The sequence below is a fragment of the Grampus griseus genome (assembly GCF_964374135.1).
Source record: "Grampus griseus genome assembly, chromosome: 9".
In the NCBI taxonomy this organism is placed as follows: Eukaryota; Metazoa; Chordata; class Mammalia; order Artiodactyla; family Delphinidae; genus Grampus; species Grampus griseus.
In genome coordinates this window covers 45,319,417-45,343,917 of record NC_139003.1, presented here as the reverse complement: position 1 = coordinate 45,343,917, position 24,501 = coordinate 45,319,417, and the positions used below count along the sequence as shown (strand labels likewise).

At 56.4% G+C, this 24,501-nt stretch overlaps 1 protein-coding gene and 1 pseudogene across 2 annotated transcripts in view; both read left to right on the top strand.

Moving 5' to 3' along the window:
* Positions 1-18,388, top strand: part of MINDY4 (MINDY lysine 48 deubiquitinase 4) — a gene marked incomplete at its 5' end in the record, with an annotated part of 112,682 nt that extends 94,294 nt beyond the window's left edge. The window contains 4 exons of the mRNA XM_082661752.1: positions 889-1,050; positions 7,332-7,512; positions 8,090-8,162; positions 18,295-18,388. Of these exons, the coding sequence (XP_082517878.1) occupies positions 889-1,050; positions 7,332-7,512; positions 8,090-8,162; positions 18,295-18,343 (465 nt within the window). The 3' untranslated portion in view covers positions 18,344-18,388. The remainder of the gene's footprint in view (positions 1-888; positions 1,051-7,331; positions 7,513-8,089; positions 8,163-18,294) is intronic.
* On the top strand, positions 10,404-16,684 carry LOC309827675 (oxysterol-binding protein-related protein 9-like; annotated as a pseudogene). The gene is made up of 4 exons: positions 10,404-10,445; positions 10,541-10,641; positions 10,761-10,863; positions 15,442-16,684. The product of its transcript is annotated as an oxysterol-binding protein-related protein 9-like (transcript).
* Positions 18,389-24,501: the final 6,113 nt, after the last annotated feature.

The following is a 24,501-nucleotide window of genomic DNA, read 5'->3' as shown; positions in this document are numbered from 1 at the left end:
CCCACAAGTCACCGTCTCCTGGTTCTGGGGTTGGCAGGCTTGCTGGCCTGTCGGGTGCAAGGCGTGAGGCGTGCAGCCATGCAGCCAACAGAGGCAGAGACAGAGCGGGAACCCAGGCTGGGGCCCGCCTGCCTTCTCCTCCCTGCCCCTGCTGTCCTCTCCTTTCCTTCCCCCGCCTTGGAGACCCCGCCCTCACTGGTGGAATCCCAATACGGCCTGGAGCTGAGTTACTGGTGTCACCCCATTGTCAGCTTCCTGGTGGTGATGATGATGCGCTCTGGTTATGTAAGATGTTACCGTTGGGGGAAGCTGAGTGAAGGGTGCACAGGAACTCTCTGTACTATTTTTGCAACTTCTTATGTCTCTAAAGTTATTTCAGAATCAAAAAGCTTATTAAAAAAGTATCCAAGACTTCAAGACCCACCCAAATGCCGCTTCTCCACGAAGCGGCTCCGACTGTCACGGGGTCCTGTGTCTGTGTGGGCCACGCGCGCTCTGTGCACACATCGTTACAGCCGCAGTCACATCCTACACTGTGCTTCAGGCGTGCAGGCCCGCACCCGTCCCCCCTCTAGACCCGGACGCCCGAGGTCAGGAGCCACTCTTTCCCTCCAGCGGGACCCGCACCCCACCCCCAGCCGACGCACACACAGGGTCCTGGGCACAGTCGGCGCCCAGTGAATGCTTGTGGGATAAGGACTGATGAGTTCCCAGAGTCACGTTGATGAGCAGAGTTGGCAGCTTCCCTGAGGGCTGTGGGAACGCTGAAGCCACAGCCCCTCTGATTTCAGTCTCTCGCCCTCCCTGCTTTCTTCCTTCCTTTTCTGCCCTTTTTCTCTTGTTCCCCATCTCCCCTTGACAAGCCTTTCCCCTTTCTCTCATCAACAGGAACTTGTCAATCTGCTCCTGACCGGGAAAGCCGTGTCCAATGTTTTCAACGACGTGGTTGAGCTCGATTCCGGGAACGGGAACATCACGCTCCTCAAAGGCATCGCCGCGCGCAGCGACATCGGCTTCCTGTCCCTCTTTGAACACTACAGCGTGTGCCAGGTACCGAGCCCTCGGGCCTCCAGAGACCCAAGAGCCTGGCTCCCTGGGACCAACAGGAGGGAGGGAGGAGCAGGAGAGTTGGCTCCAGTTCCCGGAGCTGGGTCCAGTCTCAGTCACGGAGCGGATGGGAAAACTACACACACACAGCTTCACCGCCATCCAGCACAGGCCCGAAGTTCACTCCCAGAGCCAGCTGTGACGCCATGAGGTCTTGGGCCTCGTGTTAGTTTCCTAGGGCTGTCTCAACGAAGCACCACAAACTGGGTGGCTTCAACCCACAGAAACGTGTCGTTTCATAGTTCTGGAGCAGAAGGTCTCCTAACAGAAGTCCAAAATCAAGGTGTCGGCAGGGCAACACTCCTCCTGAAACCCACGGGGAGAATAAGCCTTCCTTGCCCCTTCTAGCCTTTGACGTTTTCCAGCAAAATCCTTGGTGAGCCTTAGCTTGTGGCTGCATGACTCCAGTCTCTGCCTCTGGTGTCACATGGCCATCTTCTCCCTCTGTGTCTCCTTTTCTCATAAGGACCTCAGTCACGTGGATTGCGGACCCACCCTACCCCGCTAACCTCGCCTTGACTAATTACATCTGCAACAGCGCTATTTCCAAATAAGACCACAGTCTGAGGTACTGGGGGCTAGGACTTCAACAGAGCTTTTGGGGGGACACAATTCAACCCATAATAGGCCTTACTCAGTCTGTTTGCAAGTGTATTGGTCCCTCTACGTTTTCTCTCACTGCAGCCAGGGTCTTAGAGAGGGCCGGACCCCCAGCTGAAGCTGGGCACGGGGTAGGGTGACAGTATCTCTGGGCAACATGGGCAGGGGACCACCGGGCCCTGTGTCCTTGTCCCAACCTGCTGCTGAACCTTCTCTGAGCCTCGGTTTTCATGTCTCCAGGGAAGACATTGTTCTGTGGTCGATTACATGACCTGAGGGGTAGCAGGAGGTTCTTCTCTGGTGACCGGCCCAGCAAAGATTCTTGGAGGGTCAGGATGAGGCCCCATTCATCTTACATCCCCAGAGCCAGGGATGCAGAGACTGACCCAAAGGGATACTCAGAGTATGCTAGGTGGATGGATATGCAGGGCGGTTCAGTTTCATCACGCCCTTCCTGCGTGATCACATGTTCGGGTGGGCTGTCCCATTGAACGCCGTTGTTCAGGTGGCCCCGTGCCCAGATTCCGCCTCTGGGTGACACCCCACCCCCACGGACAGGAAGCAGCCCTGTGGGTTCCAAAGACTTGGGGAGAAAAGAGTGACAGTGACTCCTTCCCAGATGTGCTGGTGTCAGGAGGGAGCCCAGGAGTGTAGCCACGTGGCCCGTGAGGAGCACCAGGAGCCCTGAGCATCAGATCCTGGGTGGGCTGTGAAGGCCTTCAGCCCGAAATTCCACGGACTGAGAGGTGACCTTGCCCGGGCTCGCGGAATCCCCAGGTTTACCATGAGCCCTGGTTTCACTCTCGTGTGGAGGGCATTGGTCAAAATGTCAACTATTTTCCTTCGGTTTGTTGAGGGTAATTGACGGGAACAGCAGTTGGGCGTCATCCTGTCCTTGGAACAAAATGCAGATTGCACAAATTCAGGTCCTACAATGATCCTTGAATCCACATAGACTCCCCCACCACCCCGCTCTGCTATTGTTTGCTTCGTCGAAGACTGGGTGTTGTATCTCCCTGCAGCGAGGGATGGTTTGCTCCTCTGCCTTGGGACTGCAGCCTCGCTAAAGAAGGACCCCAGGGCCTCCTCTCCTACTCTCCAGAGCTCACTGAAGGCTGGGCCTCTGAAGGAGAAGGCAGAGGCTGGGCAGTTAGACAAAGCACTTTCCTTTCCTGTAACTCCAACCCGCTATCCCTTTGGTCACTGAGTTGCTTGGGGCTTTCGTGATTAGCCACGTCAGACAGAGAGGGAATCCAAGGAGGTTTAGCCTCCAGGCCCAGACCTGGACCCAGAGCCGGGGCCCCCTCTCAGCCTGGCCTGGTCTTCCACCTGGCAGTACAGACGTGGTCACTGGGGAAGATCTGGTCTTTGGGGCCGCCTGGGCATGGCATCCACCGCGGGGCTGTTCTGATAAGGCTGAAGGCTTTCTTTCATGTAGACGGCAGAACCAGGCCCGCCTTCACTCACAGCCCATCTCCAGGCTTCTCAGTGCGGCCTCTGGCTGGGAGCCAGGGTTCTGGGGCCCTCACGAGTATGTGTGTGGGAGGGTGATAGGTCCTGCCTATCAGCCAGCTTGTCAGGTGACCCACATTCCGGCTGTGCCCCGGGGGAAGCAGAGGCAACTCTGGGCCAAGAAATGCACCCCTGCCGTAAGTAAGCAGCCCCCCGCCCCAGCATGGCTGTGTCCTACGGGACTCAGTCTGCCATCGGTGACCCACTGGGTTGGCCTCACCTTGCCCATCCGACTTCCCCCTCACTCCCTCCACCCCAGAGCGCAAAGTGAGGATGGGCTGCACTGCAGGCTGCAGTGGGGAGACCAGCCCCTCCTGGCTCGTGGTGGCAGTGGTGATGGGGGACGGAGAGGCCAGGGGAGGACAGCAAGGCGCAGGGAGTTTAACTCCAGGGCTTCCCCATTCATTGCTGCCTTCAGGAAGGGACCTGGGCAAAGGCTGAGCTTGGCAGGGAGAGCTCTGTAAGCACCACCCTCCTCCTCCCATTTGTCCAGCTCTGCAAACAGCACCATCTACCCAGTTGCTCAAACCAGGAGCGTATTCAATCCATCAAGAGGTCGTGGGGCTCCTTCCCGAAGCTGTTTCTCAAGTCTGTCCACTTTCACCCTTATCCGAGCCACCAGCATCGCTGTTCGGGACACTTGTGATGGCCCAGCTGGCCTCTGGCTCCTGTCCCCACCTCCCTCCAATCCTGTTCCTTCACTGAAGCCAGTGTGATCTTTAAAAGAGTAGAGCAGTCACATCATTCCTTTGCTTAACAACCTTCTGTGCATTCCCAGTCCTCTGAGATTGTTATGGGCTGAATTGCGCCGTTTCCCCCCACTCCCCCGACCCAACATTCATTTACTAAAGTCCTAGCCCCCAGTACCTTGGAGTGTGACTGTATTTGGAGACAAGACCATTCAAGAGGTAATTAAGGTAAAAGAAGGTCATATGGTTGGGCCCAAATCCAGCGGACTGGTATCCTTAGAAGAAGAGGTTAGGACACAGGCACACACAGAGGGAAGACCACGTCTACAAGCCAAGGAGAGGGGCCTCAGAAGGAACCAACCCTGCCGACATCTTGATCTGGGACGTCCAGCCCCCAGAACTGTGAGGAAATAAATTTCTGTCGTTTGAGCTGCCCGATCTGTGGAACTTTGTTACTCAGCTCTAGCAAACTAATACAGAGACTACAGTCCAGACCTTCCCGTGACCTTTAAGGCCCTGCGTCCTGTCCCTGCTTTTCCCTCCCTTCACGTTTTGACTTCACTGTCACTTCCTCAGGGAAGGCTTTCCTGACCTCATCACTCTATCTCAATAGAGGTCTGCTCTCGTGGTCCCCTGCCCACCTTGTCATCCTCCGTCGTAGAATGTTAGTTCTTTCCTTCACAGGCCTCCTCCTGGTTTTACGCATCCCATTTCATTGCTTTTGAGATGCAAACGTGCCCCACATTTGAACATTTCTGAGTTTTTCACGCAGTCGATGATGTGTCGGGCCTTAATTGCCAGCCTGCGTCCTTTCTTAGTGATACAAAAAAGAACGGTGACTCCGATGGCATCTTAGATTCAGTGAAATGTGGTGCAAATGTGTCTGTGTGATTCTCTGTTTACTATCTCCTCCTCCTTCAGCGGCTAACCCCATGAGGACAGGCCGTTCCAGGGTACTTCACCACCGACCCATCGTCTCACACGGTCCCTGGGACCAAAGTATAACTCATGTTGAATGGATGTTATCCTTGGAGATGACAGACTGCTGCTCTGCCAGCCATCAAATGTCGGTCCTTTTAAATTAGGGCTTCGGAGCTGGCAGGCCATGGTTGGGTGGGGGGCATTCACACACCTCACTCCCGCAAAAGACCTTAAGAATCCAGGTAAAAGTACGCGCTGACCCTTGAGCAGCACGGGCGTTAATCTGTGTATAAGTCACAGTCAGTCCTCCGTATCCGCCGTTCTTCTGCATCCGATGATTCAACCAACCATGGACCGCGTAGTACTGTAGTCGTTACTGTTGAAAACTATCCGTGTATAAGTGAACCCACACGGTTCAAGCCCACGTTGTTCAAGGGTCACCTTAATCCCTGATTGTGCTGCACGTTCACCCACCAGGAGAGAGGCTGTGCTGGAGGAAATGTGCCCACCCACCCTCCTTCCTCACCCCGGGCCTTCGGTCAGCTACCCCAGAGTCCAAAGGAAGTGGATTTCATCTTTGGAAAATGCCACCCAATGGGGAGGGGCTCCTGAATGAGAAAACTCATTTATAAACTCCCCGGGCAGCTTTTTTTGCCCTTAATCTTTTGACTGTTGCTTAAATGGCAAGCTGCCCTTTTGTCCCTCTGCTGGAAAATTCAGGGTGGCTGTTTCTGCAGACGCCTGTTCCTGGTGGGCTGCATGGCTCTTTTTTCCTGCAGTGAATGGGCACTGGCTTCCCAGTCTTCAGGGCTCCCTGTTCGAGGTGATGCCCTCACCAGAAAAGCCTGGAATTTTAACCTGGAATGGAGGCCAAGTTTGTAGTGGAGTTTAGGCACGTCCAGCCACATCGTTTAAGACAACTAATTCCACCTCCCCCCCCCCGTTTCCACCAAGGAGCGAGTCACACTTTAATGTTCACAGGGAGCTGGGGTGAGGGCCCAAGGGGCCAGGTGGAGGGGGCGGGTGGGGGACTTGGACAATGAGACAGTGAACACTTCGTGAAGTTCACCCTGCTACCCTCTGTAGGAGGGTCACGAGCAAGCATTTCCCCGGAGCACAGCCCCTTTGTCCGGGACACCCCAGCTCCAGGTGGGCTCTGAGAGGCCCGAGGAAGACTGGCCGGCCACTCGTCTGTGACGGGCCCCGGAGAAAGTATGCCCATCTCCCCACTGGAAAAATAATTCCCATTCTTTCCTTAATCCACAGGCTGTGGCTGTAAATACCTGAGCATGCAAACATCTCCTTGGGGCTGGTGGGGATTAGGCCGAATCAGCCTGGCCCACTGCACGTACAGAAATGAATAAACTAGGGCCCGGGGTGGGGAGTCACAGGTGACAGCGAGAGAGCGCGTCGAGGTCTGGCCACCGAGGGGCAGACCAGCCAGGCGTCTGAGCAGGCCTTCGGAGGGCCCCGCCACGCCTCTCTCCTCTGCAGGCAGAACCACAGGAAGGCCCTGATGCTGATTCCATGCATCTGCCTTCTCCCAACACCCCTCTACCATGCAAGTCCTCTGCTGGGAACTTTCCAAAGGACTCCCTCCTCAGAAGGAAGTTCCAGCTCTTCATCCTCCCCTTCCCGTGCCCTCTCCTGATGCCCTGCGCTTTTCCTGAATGTCTCTGGACACTTGTTCTGGCATCACCCACAGACTGCTCACCCGGAGGCCCCCCTCCCTTCCCCCTGTGGCTCCAGCCCCACCTGTCTTCAAGCTAAAGTCCTAGCTCCAGTTCCGCTTCATTCGCGAGGACCTTCAGTCGTCACTTGCTTATGTTGACTTACACCCCCTGCTCTGCTCTGAGGGTGTAGTCCGTGCCAGAGGCAGGCGTATGTGCTTATGGTGAGGCAGAGTGATGCACTGCGGCAGAGGAGGGTGGGTACCTAGCACCTGGTACCTAGGACTAGAAGCGGGACATGATGCGTGCTCTCTGATTGGGTAATCTGGGCGATGCAGGACCCCTAGGAGAGGAGAGGTGTACGGGGGAACAGTGAACGCACAGGCATGAGGCTTGCCGTGCTGGAGTAGTTTGAGGACTGGTGAGAGGTTCTGTGTGGCTGTGGCTGGGGAGGGAAGGGTATGGAAGAGCCGGCTAGGAGGTCATTGCTTCGGGAGGAGAGGCTGGGCCTGGAGAACAGGGTGGGCAAGCACCACATACCAGCTGGATGTGGGAGATGAAGTGAGGGGGGCGACGCCCGGCTTTCAGGCCAGGGTATCTCCATGTGACTGTGGGGCAAAGGCCCTGCGAGCAGTGGGCTGAGCAGGCAGGGACAGCTCTGTGTCAGTGAGCCGCAGACAGGGCCCCAGCCTCACACAGGGTCTGGAATCCCCAACGGGGCCTCGCTGAGGTCAGCCCGGGCCTGGGGTTGGACAGAAGATGCTCTGGCCCGCTTCCCTGGGGATGGCACATGGTATTAGGTACCTCTGTCTGCTCCCTCTCCCTCGTCCAGGTCGGCTGCTTCCTGAAGACCCCGAGGTTCCCCATCTGGGTGGTGTGCAGTGAGAGCCACTTCAGCGTCCTGTTCAGCCTGCAGCTGGAGCTGCTGCAAGATTGGAGGGCCGAGAGGATCTTTGACCTGTACTACTACGACGGCCTGGCCACCCAGCAGGAGCAGATCCGGCTGACTATCGGTGCGCTGCCTCCCCGCCTGCCCTGTCCGTCCCCGGGGAGCCTTCAGACCGGTCGGGGACGCCGGCCTTAGCACGCCCAGTCAGGGCAGTCAGAGACCAATGCACACTGGGGGATCAGAGGGCGAGTGTGCGCAGGTCCTCCTGTGGGAGGGGGCCAGAGCTGGGCCTTGAGAAACTGATGTCCTTAAGGGTACAAGGTGAGGTTGAGACTACGTAGTAGACAGTATCACGGCAACAAGTTTGGGTTTTATTCTCCAGGCAGTGGGGAGCCATGGAAGGTTTTGGAGCAGGGGAGTGGTGGGCTAAGACATGTTATTAGAAAGAACTATTCTGGTAGCTGAAAGGGGGCAGGAGGGTGGGGTGGAGACTGGAGATGGGAGGCCAGTGAGCAGGGACACCTATGGTGTCCAGGTAAGAACCGATGGGCAGGAACCAGGGAGGGTCCAAATAAGAAGAGAAGAGGGGCAGGTAGGTACCGGAAGAGTCAGGTCCCAGGAGTAGGACTGTTGGTGCTGACCTCGGGGTGAACGTGGGCCCTGGGCTGATGAGCGTGTGCCTCTCTCTCCCCGCTCCCCAGACACCACCCAGACCGTTCCTGAGGACAGAGACAATGACCTCGTCCCTCCCCTGGAGCTGTGCGTCAGAACCAAGTGAGTCGGGCCCACCTGTGGCTTTGGGGCCTTGCCTGAGTGGCTGGGAGGAGCAGTGGTTGGGAGTGGCCTGCAGGAAGGGGGATGGGTTCCTGGATTGTCCCAACTAGGAAGGGTGTGGTGAGGGGCCGGTAGGACCCCTGCAGACTGCAAAGACACAGTGCTTGGGGCTTGTCTGTATGTGGCGTTTTGTGGTCACCATGGCCCAGGGAGACGTGTGCGATTTGCGAGATGCCGTGTCTTCAGGTAGCTCCCTAAGATGACCCGTGGCAGGGGGTGGAGGTGAGCTGGTGCCTCGAGAGCCCCCCTCGTTCCGGGCAGCAGCTGTTAGGTCCACAGGAGGAAGAGCGAGGGAGGTTACCTGGCGGTGGCGGTGGAGCTCGGGCAGGGTCGGAAGGCAGGAGGATGCGGCGCGGCCAGGGTGTGCTCGGAGGTGGCTTCCTGGAGCAGCGGCCCTCACGCGGGAGGAGCAGCCCCGGTCCTTCTGCGGGTGCGGGTGCGGCCCTCTGAACACTGAGTGGAGGTGCCCCAGAGGCAGTGGGGGTTGCCGGCGGGGGTTCTTGGCTCGTCTCACCCAGCCCTCAGTCTTTAAGGGAAGCTGAGGCTCAGGCCAGGGGAGGTGGGTGAATAGGAGTTCTCTGACCAGGCCCCAGGGCTGGGGCAGCAACCGCCCCCCACCCCACCCCGCGGACTGGGCAGGCCTGGGGGCGGGGAGGAGACCTGCATTCCAGTGGGGCAGCATTAGAACTTGCCAGTGTGGTGAGCGTGCATTCTGGCGTTTGAATCCTGGCCTTGCTGCTTTCTGGCTGGGAGCCATCAGACCTCTCCTGTCTGTACCTCACTTTGTCATCTGTAAAATGGGGGCAGTGGCTGTGCCTGGCTCACACGGCTGTTGTGAAGAGCGCCCAGGACATTACCAAGCACGGAGAACCGCTCTCGTTGACATTGTCTCAGCCGCTCCTGACTCGCTGTGACCTCGGGCGGAACCTGTTTTCCTGTTTGTGAAATGGTGGGGTTTGGGGTGGAGGACGTAGGCCATGGCTGGGGCGCTGCGGCTCTGACCGCCTGCGATCCAAGGGGCTCCCCTGGAGTCTAGGGCCGCTGCCCACCCACGGGCAAGTGAGCCCTTGAATGGAGCCAAAGAGAGAGAGAGGACGCCACATACACAGTCCCCAGGGACTGTGTCCCCAGGGAGGGGACGTGGAGGAGACGTCGTGACATCCTCATCACGCCCCACCCACGCGTCCACCTGCTCAGCCGTCCACCTGCCCGCCCACTGGGCCAGGGACGGAGCATTCCTGTGGGGTCACGTGCCGGCGTTTCTTTCATCGGGAGGATTAAAGGCACATGCAGGTCGCTTTCCTTTCATGTACAAAGGGCCACTCATTCAGAGTGATGAGAGAAGGGCTGCATGGGGGAAGGAGGTGACACCAGCCTTGGCACCTTCTGCAGGACGGGGTGGGAGGCCACAGGGCATCCTTCCTGCAGGAGGACCTGCCCAACAGGGCTCTGGACCGCACCCTGGACACAGGCTCCACCCCCTCTCCGGACCCCTGGGACCCCTCGCTGAAGGCCTACATCTGTCTCTGTGCCCCTCCCTGGGGTGGCCCACCGCCCCGGACCTCTCCACCTGCCCCCGTCTGGAGTAACTTCTCTTTCCCCAAGAATGCTTCTGCTGCAGGACTCGTCTCACCAGGCACCTCCCAGGGGCTCAGCCCTAATTGGCAAGTGCTTGAGAATGACTTGGGGCTCTGGTCTGTCAGGGGGCTCAGTCCAGAGACATCTGAGTGTGAACGTGGGCCCGGAGCACCTCTTCTTCTTCTGTCAGCTGTCCCTTCTCCCAGAACCTACCCCTGTCCCCGGGGCCATGTGCCATGAAATGAACCAGCAAAATGACGGCATGTGAAACGATCTGGAGAGGCTGCACGCATCAGGGAGCGAGCCCTCGGCCTGGGGCAGGCGGTCCAGGCGGAGTCCCTACCCTGCCCTTGTCTGTCCCTGCTCACTGTCATGGGAGGAGCTCGGGCAAGGTTGAGCCTTGGCATCTCCTCCAGCAGTGTTTCCTACTCCTCGGCACAGATAGCAAATCATCGTACTGGGGCAACACACAGGGTTAGGGACGACTGGCTTGGGGACTCTGGTTGACCCAGACTCTGCCCAGTCCCCTGATGGCTGAGGGGATCAATGGTCCAGCACGTCTGTATTTGTCTACGGCCACCCACTGGGAAGATTCGCTAGAGCATGGTCATCAGGGTTCAGCGGGCGTCCCCACTGGAGGGTGTGGTAAGACACAGATTGCTAGGTCCCACCCCTGGGGCCTTCTGGCTCAGTAGGTCTGGGCGGAGGCCTGAGAACCTGCATTTCTCAAGAGTTCCCAGGTGCTCCTGGTGCTGCTGTCCTGGGACGGCACTGTGAGAACTGATGTTCTGGTGGCTGGTGAGGGCAGTGCCTACCTCTGCCTCACCCTCCCTGGCTGCCTGTGAGAGTCAGATGTCAGGTGAGGTGCTGACCCTCCAGCATCTGGTCTGCTGTAACATACCAGACCCGGGGTACTTTCTTCCTGGCTCCGCTGGCTGCCCCCTGCCCCCCCCCCCCCAGGTCTGAGTGCTGCATCCCCTGCATGGACTTTGCTGAAACCAGTTCTACTCCCCCCGTCACTTGCTCCACCCTGATGGCTCGGTCCATCTGGGCAGTTAACACGGTGAGACTTTTCCCAGCCTCATTCCCGGAAGGCTGAGTGGTGAGTGAATAGTGGGAACGCAGGGTTTTTCCCCCTCTGTACCCATCAGATAACATACCCCACTGTAATGGGAAACAGCAGGCCCAGCCTCCTGGAATCCTATTCCGAGGGCTTGGATTACAAAGGCTTTGCATATTGTTTCATCCCAGATTCTCAAACAGCTCAAAGGGAGAAACTTGGGAAAGTAGCCTTCAAGGTCAGAGAGACCCGCTAAAGCTGGGGCCCTGCCTCTTGGGGGATAAGTCCTGCTGCCTTGACAGGAAGGGCGTATGGCCCGAGCTCAGGTCATTTCCAAGGCCAGTTAGTCCAAGCACCCGCTGAAAGGCAGCCGAGTGCTCACGGCAGGATAGGCTCACCTGCGGGCTGGCGGGGCTTCCCTCTCATCGCCTCAACCTCATGGAACCCCCGGACTGGACTCCATGGAAGAAGCAGCTGGATGAGACGCGCTTCTTGCTCTCAGAGTTCACAGTCAAATAGAAGTCAAGTTCAGAATCAACTCTGTTCTAATCCAGGGAGAGATGCGCCGCCTGCCCTCAAAACCACCTCTGTTGCCCCATAAGAACCCTGACATTCACGCTAACCCACCTGGAGCACGCCGCATCCCTGGCCACCTGCTTGGGATCCACAGAAAGGCCCTTGGACACCGCCCGATACGGCCCTTCCTTCTACAGATGGGGTCGCCGGAGTGGAGGTCTGACGCCAGGCCACACCTCGAGTCAAGAGCAGTTCAGGGCCTGGGGCTTAGGCCGGTGCTGTCCCAGCCCAGTGGAAGGTCACTGAGCAGGCAGTGTGACTTCCCGCCGCCTGGCTTTGTTGCCACGGTGACAGTGCACAAGACCAGACTGCCAGTTTTGCCTTTGGAGAAGAGCATCCTAATTTGAACCATCCCCGGGCCCCGTGCTGTCTCCACTCTCTGGTGTGACGCACACCTCGACCTCAGAGAAGCTCCTGTTACTTTCGCTTGTGTCTGTCCCCCAGCTTCCTCCCTCCTCTGTTCTCTGACCATCTCAGCAAAAAAAAAAAAAAAGACTCATTTATGGTCATTTCCAAAGAAGACACACACAGTGACCTCTCTCAAGCTTCCAGCCTCGCTAGAATGGGAGAAGATGAAAGGGTTGTCAACAGGCCAGAGAAGAGAGGAAAGAACTCATAACCGGGGCCTGGGCCTGGGCGACAGATGTTTCTGTTTGGAGGCTCAGACAAAAAATTGAAAATGTAACTTCAGCTGGAAACGGTGCCTTCGAGGGGCTGGAGCTGAGCACCTACCTCCCACACCTGTGCGCCCGCCCGCCTGAGGAGTCTGCTGCAGCCTTCACGCCTCTGCTGACACCCTTCTTCCTAGATGCCCTCTTCACAGTGCCTCTCATCCATTGAGGGAGGGCTCCTGGGTGCTCCCACTGCCCAGCCCCCTCTTGTGAGTCCCCTGCCTGCAGCCCACACGCACAGCCGCCCCTGGTGCGCCTTGTTCCTGGCCGAGCACCCAGCAGGTGCTGTGCGGAGCCGAGCACCCAGCAGGAGTCTGGAGACCCCAGCTGCGTCCTGGCTGTGCTGCCATGGCACGACCTCTGGAAGGGCTGGCTCTGTCTGGACCTCAGTTTCCCCATCTGTCGATTGGGTAAAACGATGCCTTCCCTGAGCTGCTATGAGGTCGAGAGGAGATGTAGAAGCATTCCCTCGCCTTTGGAGACCTCAGGGGGCTCACAGGCAAGTGGGGGGAGGAGGAAGAATGGGAGGAGGCAGAGGGGAAGGGATGAGAGAGCAGAGGTGGGCCATGGACAGGGCTCGGTGACCACCGGGGTCAAAGGGGAGGGAGAGTGAAGTGTGATGAAGACTCAGGTTTTCCCTCTGGTGCCTGGGCTTGACGAGGGGCAGGGCGTGTACAGGGGATGTGTTCCCTCAGCAGCAACCCTGGGAGCCCAACACGGAGCTAGAGGTCATTGAGGGGACGGAGGCAAGTGAGACCAGCTCTGCCCTTTAGGGGCTCACAGTCTAGCAGGAGAGGGAGACCCCATGACAGCATGGCCGGCGAGAGCCTGACAGCAGTGCTGAGGGAGGATACTTCCGGAAGGAGGGCTCCTGGATCTGACCCTGAAGGAGGAGCGATGGAGAGGGAGGATGGTCCTTCCAGGTGGAGGGCGCAGCAACCGGCCAGGTTCGCAGGTGAGAGACGGCCTTGGGGCTCGTTCTGTAGTTGCTCTGACTGCCAGCAGCTGGCGCGCGGGACAGGACACTTGCACACAGGGTACTTGTCTGGAAATCCAAAGGGAGTAAGAGAAGTGCTTGGGTGTATTTCTGCTGGTCAGCTCTGGTGGCTTTAAAACCAGGCCTGCCCTCTTCTCCTTGCTGACACAGCAAGACGTCGTGTTGAAAATCTGTGAAGTCAGGTAACTGCTGCTCTGATGCAGTGACGGCTGCTGGGGAAGCAAGGGATTCAGTCGTGGGCAAGAGATGGGCCCGCCCGTGACGCTGAGCTGACCTCAGCTCTGGGGACCACGGCATCTTCGCTGAGCTCAACCCCGAAGCCAGTGGTCCTCAACCGGGGGCATTTTTGCACCCCGGGGGATATCTGGCCAAGTCTGGGGACATTTTTAGTTGTCACTAGTTTGCGGGAGGGTGCCAGATGTCCTACAAAGCACAAGACAACCCTCCTCTCCCCCCCAACAGAATTATCCCGACCACAATGCCCGCTGTGCCCAGGTTGAGGAGCGCTGCTCTAAACTCTCACACCCTCAGCCTCCTCTACATCAGCATAGCTGAGTGAGCCTTGACGGCGCCTCTGCACTCAGAAACCGGTCCATTCCGTCCCTCCCCTTTCTCTGTCAGCCCCTAATTGCATATGCAGAGTTCTTCTTTTTCATCCTTGTAACTGATGCATAGACTTTCAGAACCGTTCCTACGGGGGAACCATTCATCCCCTAAATAAGCACAGTATCCCAGCATTTCAGCCCTTTCAGAACGGCTCTGCTTTGGTTTCCTCTTGTAGTTGTGAACTGCTTCTTTCTGTGTTTCTAATACTCTCCCTGCCTCGGCACCTGTAGTCCAGGATTGGGTAGGTTAGGTACCTCTGTGAAAAGCCTCACAGGTGGCATAAACCTCCCAGCCTGACCTTAGGACGCGGTGACTGTTGGTGTGACCGGGGCGTCTAGCAGCAGATGAATATGACTCACCCCTGCACTGAAGCCAAACCCAATTTTGTCACATTGGGAGCTCACAGGAGGAACTTCTGTCTGCCTGTCAGTATGGGCAGAGGAGAACGATAAGGGAAGGGCCTTGGGGGCCAGGCTGAGGGCGGATCTTATAGGGATACAGGAAGTCTGGTCTATTTCTGACTCTTCCCCCTTCTTCTCTCCATGACCGGGGGCAAGAATCCAAACTGGTCTGGGCAGTAGTTTGGTCTTTGCAAACCTGCGTCCCTGGTGCCTGTCTGGAGCCAGGCTGTGGGTGGGAATGTTACTCCCCTCTCTTCCTTCCATCTGCCACCCCTGGATGTCTGGATTCAGGATGTGTCCCTAGTGTCTAAGATTTTGATAGGAAACTTACAGAGGCTGATACTCCTCTACAGATCTTAACAGGACAGTGAGTCCCCTACATACGAACGAGTTCCATTCCAAGAGCTCATTCGTTAAGTCCAACAAAGTTAGCCTAGGTACCCAACTAACGCAGTCGACTATATAGTACTGTACTGTAATAGGTTTATAATACTTTTCATACAAATAATACATAAAAAAATACAAAAATAAAACATTTTAAATCTTATAGTACAGTACCTTGAAAAGTACAGTAGTACAGTACAACAGCTGGCACACGGGCTGGCGTCGAGTGAACAGGCAAGACGAGTTACTGACTGGAGGAGGGAGAGGAGGTGGGAGATGGTAGAGCTGAAGGATCGTCAGCAACAGGAGACGGAGGGCAAGCTGCAACTGCATTCATGCCTGACGTGGATGGAACGCACATTTGCATCTTGGAAAGTTCGCAACTTGAAGGTTCGTATGTAGGGGACTTACTGTAAAAGCTTTTCAGTGATGTGTTTCAAAACTGCAACAGTGATGAACAGAGCAAGAAAACTGAAAACCTCGGATTGCACGGTGGAATCACTAAGGCTTTGTCTTATGTTGCTACAGGTTGCTAAAGTGCTGTTAACCCAGTAGATGCTGTAGGTCCACCTACTCCCTTGGAACCTGTGGTTATCTCAGTGCCTGCCCAGCTCGCCTGACCTCCCGAACCTGCTCAGTTGTGCAAGTCAGAGCTGCATGTGTCTTCCCCACCGGCCGAACCTATATTGGCTACCCTGAGACATCATTAGGGTCCAGCACCAAAAGTGCAGGCAGTGGGCACTCACCAAGGAGCAGCGGTGCAGGCAGTGGGCGCTCACCAAGGAGCAGCGGTGCAGGCAGTGGGCGCTCACCAGGGAGCGGCGGTGCAGGCAGTGGGCGCTCACCAAGGAGCAGCGGTGCAGACAGTGGGCGCTCACCAAGGAGCAGCGGTGCAGGCAGTGGGCACTCACCAAGGAGCAGCCTGACTTCTCCCGGGGTTGCCAAGTTGTCTCCAGATACCTACCATTCCAGTGTCTCTCCTTCGAGCAGTGAGGAATGCCGTGATGCTGATGGATTCCATCAAAGTGGCTCAACCCCAAAGCGTCTAATCGATTCCTCTAGATCTGCCTCAGTGCTGACACATAGGAAACAGTCTAAAGCACCCAGGTTCCAAAGAACCACTTAATTCTTCCACATCCAGTGGAACAAGTGACGCTGCCCACGTCGACGCACGTGATATGACTGACGATAAAGCAGAGGCAGGTCCATGGACGAGCACGAGAGGTGGCCACACATTTCTTATCACAGGTTAGGCTTGGAATGGATCGTACTAAGGTAGTTCTTCCAACAATTACTCTTGAGAGAAGCCCTCTTCTAGAAATATATGCAAACTTTTTGCACATCCAGACCTGCCTCTGAGTATCTGTGACCAGAAGGATCCCAGGGACCAAATGGTTCAGGTGGTCAAATGGTAGCTCTCAGACTTTCATGCAGGAAGCAAAGGATCCGTTGCCAGAAAGCCACACGACTGCATTTTGGGTGAGACCTTGCAGCCTCATGAGGCACCGCCAAAGGACACTGGAGAGAACAGAGAGCTAGTTTTAGAGGCGCTAGTTTCTTGAAACAGTATAACATTCGTGGCTGAGCAACTTTTCCATCATCCACCCATCTCAGCCTTTTTTGCTGAGTGTTTTAACGAGAAGATGCAATCCAGCATTCATACATGGACCAGATGAAAGTTTCTTGGGACGTTGATTGGTGTGCACAACATAGGGCAGGGCTGTGCCTTGTGTCTAGACTATGACAACTGTTAACATTCTCACATTCCCCAGTGGTTATGGAAGGCTTGTCCTTACAGCGCCGTGGGTGGAGCTAGGAAGAGAATGCACATATCAATTGTTCCAAAACGAGCTATATGCAAATATCGTCTCCCATGCTACTCCTGCACAGAATTACCACTAAGATTTTTTTCTTCTCCAAATGACAGATCTTTCTGCTCACTTGAAGGGAAATGGAATGGTGTAAAATATGCAAAATACTCGACAGGGGGTCATACAGTCTTTACAGAGACCAAGAAGATGCTGGTAATCAGGAGGAAAGTAGGTTGGAAGAACAGAACAGAGCATGAATCCCACTGCCTCTGCAAGGCTGTCTCTCTCGACCTAAACATCAGAGACGTTGATGCGGCCATTGAAGCAAGGCACAAGGCGAGAAGAAAGACAAAGAGCAGAAGCCTGAGGAAGGAATAGAGAGAAGTTCAGTGGGGGTCTAGGTTATTCACGAAGATGGAGAGCGTTGGCTTTTTGGCGAACCACTACTGAAACTTCATGATGCTTCTAAGCATTAGATTGGGAGATGCAACAGCCTTACTTTGGGAGAACCTGTTCACTCCCTTCTTGCAGCAGGTCCAATCTCAGGGATACAGGCAGACCTCAGAGATATTGTGGGTTCGTTCCAGACCAGTGCAGTAAAGCGAGTCGTACAAATTTTTGGTTTCCCAATGCATGTGAGAGTTATGTTTACCCTATCCTGTAGTCTGTCAAGCATGCAGTAGCATTATGTCTAAAAAGCAATGTACACGTCTTAATTAGAAAATACTTTATTGCTAAAAATGCTGTCATCTGAACCTTCAGTGAGTTGTATTCTGTCTGCGATAATAACATCAAAGATCACTGATCACAGATCACCATAACAAATTTAATAATAATGGAAAAGTTGAACTGCTTCGAGAATTACTCACATGGGACACAGAGACACAGAGAGAACAAATGCTGTTGGAAAAATGGCACCCATAGACTTGCTTGACACAGGGTTGCCACAAACCTTCAATTTGTATTAAAACAAAACCACAGTATCTGTGAAGCGCGATAAAGTGGAGCCCGATAACATGAGGTCTGCCTGTACTGGACTTGCCAGCGCAGATGTACAAGTAAAGTGAAAGCATCCCTGTTTTCCTCCGCTGTGGCAGTTACAAGTTTGACTTCAGTCCTGCAGAAAAACTTCAGGTTTTGAAAATGTCTGCTCCCTCCCCAAACCCCACACCCTGGGAAGCGTTTCTAAACCCCAGTCTCAAAGTCCGTGCTCCAGTACTGCTGTTGAGGCGTGCAACAGCTGTTTCCTAGTTTGTATAATCTTAGGATGTACGTCTATGTATAATACGCCTAATGCCAGATTTTTCAGAAATATTCCATCTGCTATAAATGATTCCTCTGAGTTGTTTTTAGAAAACTAGTTCCATGTATTAAAATCAAGTGCTGCTGGTCTCACCTGTAATAACTTTAATTTTGGAATTGGACTATTATTAAATTGTGTCTAACCCTGGACTCCAGTTTAATTATACTCAGTGCTTCTTAAGGCTTCATAAATTTTTAAAAAAGGCACATAAGTGCCTTACTGAACCGCTCACAGCCCTTCACTAGCGGTTCTTAGAGCAAAGCCCAGAATCCTAGCAAGGCCTCCTGGGTCCTGTGTGGTACCATTCCCGCTGGCTCCCTATGCCCTATGCCTACCTTTCTGGGCTCCAGCAGCTGGACCTCCTTCCGTGCCTTGAACCCTCCAGGATGTCTCCATATCTAGGTCTCCCCATGTGCCTTTAAAAGCGCCACCATCAGGCACCCCTGGAAAGTGGCTGGATTCAGATGCGTGTAGACCGCGCACCTCATTTGAGGGGTTTAGGTGCATTTGTTTTGTAGGGGCCTGGTGTGTAGGCCTGTCTGTGAGTGTGGAGGGGTGAGGTGGGCATGTTGGAACCTGAAATCCTCGAAGGCCCAGAGAGAGGAATTCCGGTGAGTGAGGACAAGAGCTGGCTCCTGTGTGGGCCCCTGCAGCTCTAACTCTTTCTCTGTTCCTCTGCTCTTAGGTGGAAGGGGGCATCGGTGAACTGGAACGGCTCAGACCCCATCCTGTGACCCTCCATGTGGGTGAGCCCCATGGCTCCAGCGCACATCACTGGGGATGACGGCTGAGCCCTGGGCCTCAGGGACAAGTCTGGGCCAGCACCTGGGCCAGCACTGCTGCACAATCGTCCAGAACCTCCCTGCCTCTTCCATGAAGGGCCTGTTCAGGACTGTGCTGTGGACCCTGAGTGCTGCTGTGCAGCCCCTCCCAGCTGAGCGGTGACTGCCAAGGCCTGGAAGGAGGCTGGTGGGGCCTCTGCTGCCTTTTCTCTGCATCCCTCCCTCGCTCCCTGCGGGGCCGGCCCCTCGCCAAGCCTCTGATATGGTCGGCCCGGGACCCTGGGCACTCGTTATTTCTGATGGTTGGCTTTCTATAAAACAGGAGTCAAACCCATGCTGAGGGCCGAACCTCATTTGTTCTGTTGCCGCAAAGGAAGCGTGAGGTCTGGCCGGCTCATGTCTGGGGCGGGGATGGTGATGGGTGGAGGGGCCCCAGAGCCCCGGAGACCTGTGGGCTAAGTCGTCACCTCACGAGGGTCTCTGCGGGCCAACCATGCCCTCTGGCCCACTGGTGCCCCTGGCTGGGCTTCTGGTTTGGCCTGGCTTCTGTGGGTCAGCCCCAGGTCTAAGACACCAGGCTGCGAAAGCTGGGCCAAGCTGGAGACACTCAGGCTCCCTGGGAGCCCATCTCGGGGCCGACCTGGATCTCTGCGAGGCCCCACGAGGACGGGCGCCTGGACCTGGAGGGCAGGCTACACCTGGCCAAGCAGATACAGGGAAAAGAACCTTTCAGGGAGGGACCTCCTGGCCAGGGAGAGCAACGAGGTGAGGATGAGAAGAGGGACTGAGTGTGGGCCCCTGTGTGGCTGCAGTGGGGCGTGTGCGGAGAGAACTGGCTGAGCTGCTCCCGTCAGGGAGGGACCTCCTGGCCAGGGAGAGCAACGAGGTGAGGATGACAAGAGGGACTGAGTGTGGGCCCCCACACTGAGTGTGGCTGCAGCGGGGCGTGTGCGGAGAGAACTGGCTGAGCTGCTCCCAGGGGCAGAGCCTGTGGAGACCCTCGCATTCCAGACTGAGGGTAGGATAGGTGGGAAGGGGGAGAACTCCATAATAACTTGTGAAGGGAAAATTGTACTCGGAGCCTCCTTCGTTCCAACAATTTATATCCAACGGATTCCAAAAAGGAATATGAGCAAGTGTAGAAACACAATGGGAGGCTGGTGAAGAAGAAAGACCAGAGAGAGAGTTTTGTCAAAAACAGAAGCTGGGGCCCCTCTGCAGTGGCTCCCAGCGATGGACTGAGCGAGGGCACCCAGTGGGAGGGCACGGCCTCCAGGAACCTCTGTCACCTGTCTGTCCACATGGGAGTCACATCATGGCAGAGCCACGTCCAGGGCCCACCCTGCTGTGCCCCGTGGGTGCTTGGCTGGGACGCTGAGTGGGGCCCGCAGAGGTGGGTGTTTACACGTGGCGACCTGGGCACGCACTCTCCCTCATGTGCCCTGACCCAGGGAGAATCGTAGACACTGCACGGCAGCCAGTCCCCAGCCTCCGTGCACCCCCTTGGGCTCGGGACACAAGCAGCTCGGGGGCTGTTCTCCCCAGCAGTGCTGGCTAAAGGGAGACCTCCTCCTCTTTAAGGGCCAGGCATGGAGGGGGCAAAGCTGGTATTTGGTGGTGACAACTAAAGAGCCTGTTTTGTGCTCTCGTGAGCTGGGTGAGAAGAGCAGTGGCCGGACTGTGGGTCTTTGGGGAGCGGCAGGGAAGAGCTGGCAGAGAGCGCTTTGTCCGGGCCCCCGTGGAGTTTGCTGCGTGAACTCCAGTGGCCATTCACAGCAGGCATCCAGCAGAAACGCTTCCTATATGTCCCTGAAATGTTTATGCGTTTGTTTTCCTTGGCCAGGATCGGGCCTCTCCAGCTGAGCGACCGGGTGGAGGAAGTCGGTTTCCCTGCAGTGGCCTTGTTTATCAGCCTGGGAAGGAAAAGTGTGTCTTTTCAATAAAACACTTAACCTCCTGACCAGGGTGCCATGGGCGGAGCTGGAGAAATCAAAATATTCCCAGCGTTGCTTGGGAAGACCAGTTGCAACAAATTACAAAGCACTGTTCTAGAAGCCAAGACATAGAAAGGAAGATGAGCGAAGCCCAGCACCGCCCTCTCCCAGGTCCACAAGTCAGAATGAGCCCACGGTGCCGCTGCCAAACCTGCCAGAATGAGATGCAGGCCCTGCTTGCCCACACGTGGTGCTCCTGGGCTGCGTGGTTTTCTAAGGAGACTGTGGGTGGTCTTCAGAGGGCCCATAGCCCGCCCCGCCCCGCCCCGCCCCACCCGGCCACCAAATTAAATTAAGATCTTTGTGTACGTGTACAGTTGTGTAATTTTCTGGGGAGAGAGTCTACAGCCTACCTCATGGCCTTGATCTTGGAACAACACCCCTCTCTTTTCCCCCAGAAGGTTAAGAACCATATCCTAGGGTCGAGTGGCCTCTCAAAGGCTGACCCTGGGCTTGACTGTTGTCTCTCTCTGGCCGCCTCATGCACGAGGGAGCCGGTTTCTTGAACACGCAGACCTCAGTGGGATGTGAGCAGGAAGCAGCTTTATTCTTTCTTATTGCCGTTGGCTCGCTGTATCCGTGGGTTCTGCATCGGCGGATACTGAGGGCCTAACGATGGGATTTGAGCATCCTCGGAATTTGGTATCCTTGGTGCCTCCTGGAACCAATCCCCCTTGGAGACCAAGGACGTCTGTATTTCCCCGTGGATTCTCTTTCTCTAGATGGTTCATTTCTTTGTCTCTGGATGAGAGAGGAAGCCAATTCCACTGCCCTTCCGGCGGTGTGAACGGAAGTTGCTGATGGCAAACACCTAACTCCACTCTCGTCACTGGAAAGATCCTCCTCCCCCTGTTCTTGTGGGGGACCTCCCACCCATAGGGGTCTCTCCTGAGTCAGGTGACTCGTCCTCAAGCTGGTGCTCATGGGGGCTTCCAGCACCTGCCCCCATCCAGCTTCCGGTGGAGTCAACCTCTCTCTTCCCCTTTTAAAAAGACGGGGGTCTTCCTTCCACAGGATCCACATTTGAACCAAGCAAAGCACCGACACGTCTTTGCCTCCCCAATTCTGGAAGTCAGACCTTCCCAGCTCAGGCCGCCTGTCTGCCCAGCCACCTGGGAGCAGTGACATGTCCTCGTCCCCAGGTGGGCGTCAGGGATCGGCCCACACTGCAGGGCACACATGGCAGGCTTTCGAGGAGTTTTCTTGAAGCCTCCCTCGCTTGGCTTAAGGAGAGGAGATGCTCCTCTAGGAGGCAGTGGGGACGGGGATCCCAGCACACGGATGCCTCTCTCCAGGGAAGCCCTCACCAGCTGCTGGCCTCTTCCACTGCCAGCCCAGCGCTTCCTCACCTTCTCGCGTGGCTAGAGGGCGTGATGGGTGCGCCAACCTCGGCAGGACCATTTCCACCCTTCTCTGTAAGTTCCTCATGGTTGCAGCACAGGTAAGAAGAGTTTCCAGTAGAGCTGCGAGAATGCCCTGGGGGCCAGAGCTGGGACAGGGCTCGGAGGGGCATTTGGGGAAATCCTAAGGTAGGGTTGCGTCCAGATTCCACCTGACTGCTCCCCAGGGTCTCTGTGTCTGAGCCGGCAGGGAAGTCAGGGGCCGGGGCTGGGGCCTAACCCATCAGAGGCACTGCTGGTGGAAGAGGGGGCAGCAGTGGGCCCAGGCTTCTGGGAGGGCCGGGAGCGGTGAGGGGCAAGTCTTGGGAGCTCTGCCCTGGAGCTTGCGATTTTGTGGGGTGACAGTTTGGAAACTCAGAAGTCTTCCCCATGATGAAGAGGTACCGAAGGAACAAGCAAGAGGAGTGCCGTGTAGACACAAGGGAAGAAGCTGCATCGGGACCAGAGGGCCTGAGTTTAGTCCCGACTCACCACTTCCTGCCTGTGTAGCCGTGAGCACGTGACATAAGCTCTCTGGACCTCAGTTTCCTCATCGGCAAAATGAAATCCCCCACTTCCTCCCCCGCAATACGTCCGTAATGAGGATGAGGTGAGTCCATAGGGTGTGAGCACGGGGAATAGGGCCTGCACATCACAAGGTCTTGGTAAGTGTTCGCTCTTAATATTTCCAGCGTGGGCTGGAAGGGACTCCACGGTGCAGCGTCTAACCTGGACCTTGAAGGGTTTCGACAGTGGAGAATTGGATGGAAGTTCATTCCAGCTGAAAGGAACGGTGAGAGCCAAGAGACTATCAGAGTCCAGGATGTCTTTTTGTCTCATCGGGGGCGACCCGAGAGTGGGAGGGTTAGGACAGGAGGCAGAGTCGGTGAAGGACTTTGACGGTGGGCCCTGAGGCTGGGACATTTTCTCCGGAGACAAGGACTGCTCAGAGCTTTCCTTCAGACCTCTCTCCTGGGCAGGGGAGTGGGTGTGCAGCAGAGGCAGGGGGCACATCGAGGGGCTACTGTGGTGCTCCCAGGGAGGACAGGACTAGTGGAGAGGCAAGGAGGGGATGGAGGCAACGCATGCTGATGGCCTTTGCTACCAGAGGCCCCATGGACCATCCTCACTGGCCGCTGATTCCTTTCGGGATCCTGACCCTTGCAGGAGGCAAGGAGGCTGCTGTGCCCTTTTGCAGGTATTTCTCTCCACCCGCCAGAGTCCTCCTCACTCCCTAGTCACACCCTAATCCTCACGGGGCTGTGGGAGCTGGAATTACCAGGCAAAAATGCCAGGCATTTGCGATAATGGGGATGGCTTAATGCAGGACGAGGGGTGGGCTGGCGGTGGGGGGGCGGGTGGCAGGCAGGCTGCCCTGGGTTTGTGGCGTGCCCCTCCAGCGTCCACACGTGGCTGCTCCGGCAGGCCCGCTCTGCGTGACACAGGCAGCAGTACCCCCCTGGCTGGGCGCTCGGTCTGCCTTCCCGCCCCTCCTTCCAGGCCACTTCAGTGTCGTGTTGCTTCGTCCCACTGTCCGGCCCACATTCCCACATCCTGTTCCCCAGGAAGTCACTGAAAGCCCTCTCTTTACGGATGGGGAAACTGACCAGACAGCAGTCTGTAGTTAAGAGCCCTCCTAGGACGTTTCTCCTTCACGGGGGTCTCCTGGAGACCAGACCACCAGCGTGGTCTTTGGATGGAAGGGAACACAGCTGATGGGGAGGCTGTACGGTGGGGGGATGATTCTAATCCGCCTCTAATCCCGTCTCCGCCTCTCCCTTCTCCAGCTCCATGCACTCCCCACTCCAGACCATAGCAGCTGCTTCCCTGGTGAGCCCCTCACTGCCCGAGGCCTTCACAGGTGCTCTTTGCTGCACCTGGGTCCCTGCCCTCCAGCTCCTCGTGTCCATCTGTCAAATACTACCTATCCCTCAAGGTCTGTCTCTAAGGGCCCTCCTCTAGGAAGCCCTCCTAGATTACCTGGCTGAGTGCCCTTGATCAGCTCCTCTCTCACAAGCCCAGCTCCCAGTGAGTGGGTGCCGGTCACACAGCTACCGGTTTCCCCCTTTACTGTGTGTGTGTGTGTGTGTGTGTGTGTGTGTGTGTGTGTGTGGCAGGGGCCACCTGGTCTTCCCTCTCTCCCTCGTCCCCGCCACCAACCGGTACCAGTCCCATCATGGGGAGATGAAACTCAAGGTTCATTCCCCTCTTTGAAGAAGCCCCTTCAGGCCTACATCTGCCCCCTCCCTTCACCCCCTGCCCCACCTCCGGGCGTAAAGCCCCAGTCGCTGGGCGTCTGACTGGGGAGGTGCTGCCTGAGGTCTCTAAACCGTTGAGTTGGCTGTGGTTTTGAGATTAAACCTGGCGCCTTTCCTGTGGCCTCTGATAAGGGTGATCCTGGGTGCTTATCTCGCAAGTTCTGTTTTAAGGCCTGCTGACATCTGCGAGGCTCAGCAAAGTCCACCTCCCTGTGGAGTGGAGCCCTGGGGGATAAGCGCCAACCTCCCCTCCCCCATCTCCTTGTGCCCTGCTGGGCCACCCAGGGTAGGCACTCTCAGAGCACTGGGGACACTGGGCCCTGCCCCCTCTGCCCCACCCCTCCCCTGCCCTAGCACAGGGGCCGAAACTGAGGGGGTGCTATTAATAATTACATGAGGACAATTGTGTCAACCGACTGCGCTGTGTGTGGGAACCTTAGTCTAAGGAAGGATTGTTCCATTATTGATCGACCTCCTGG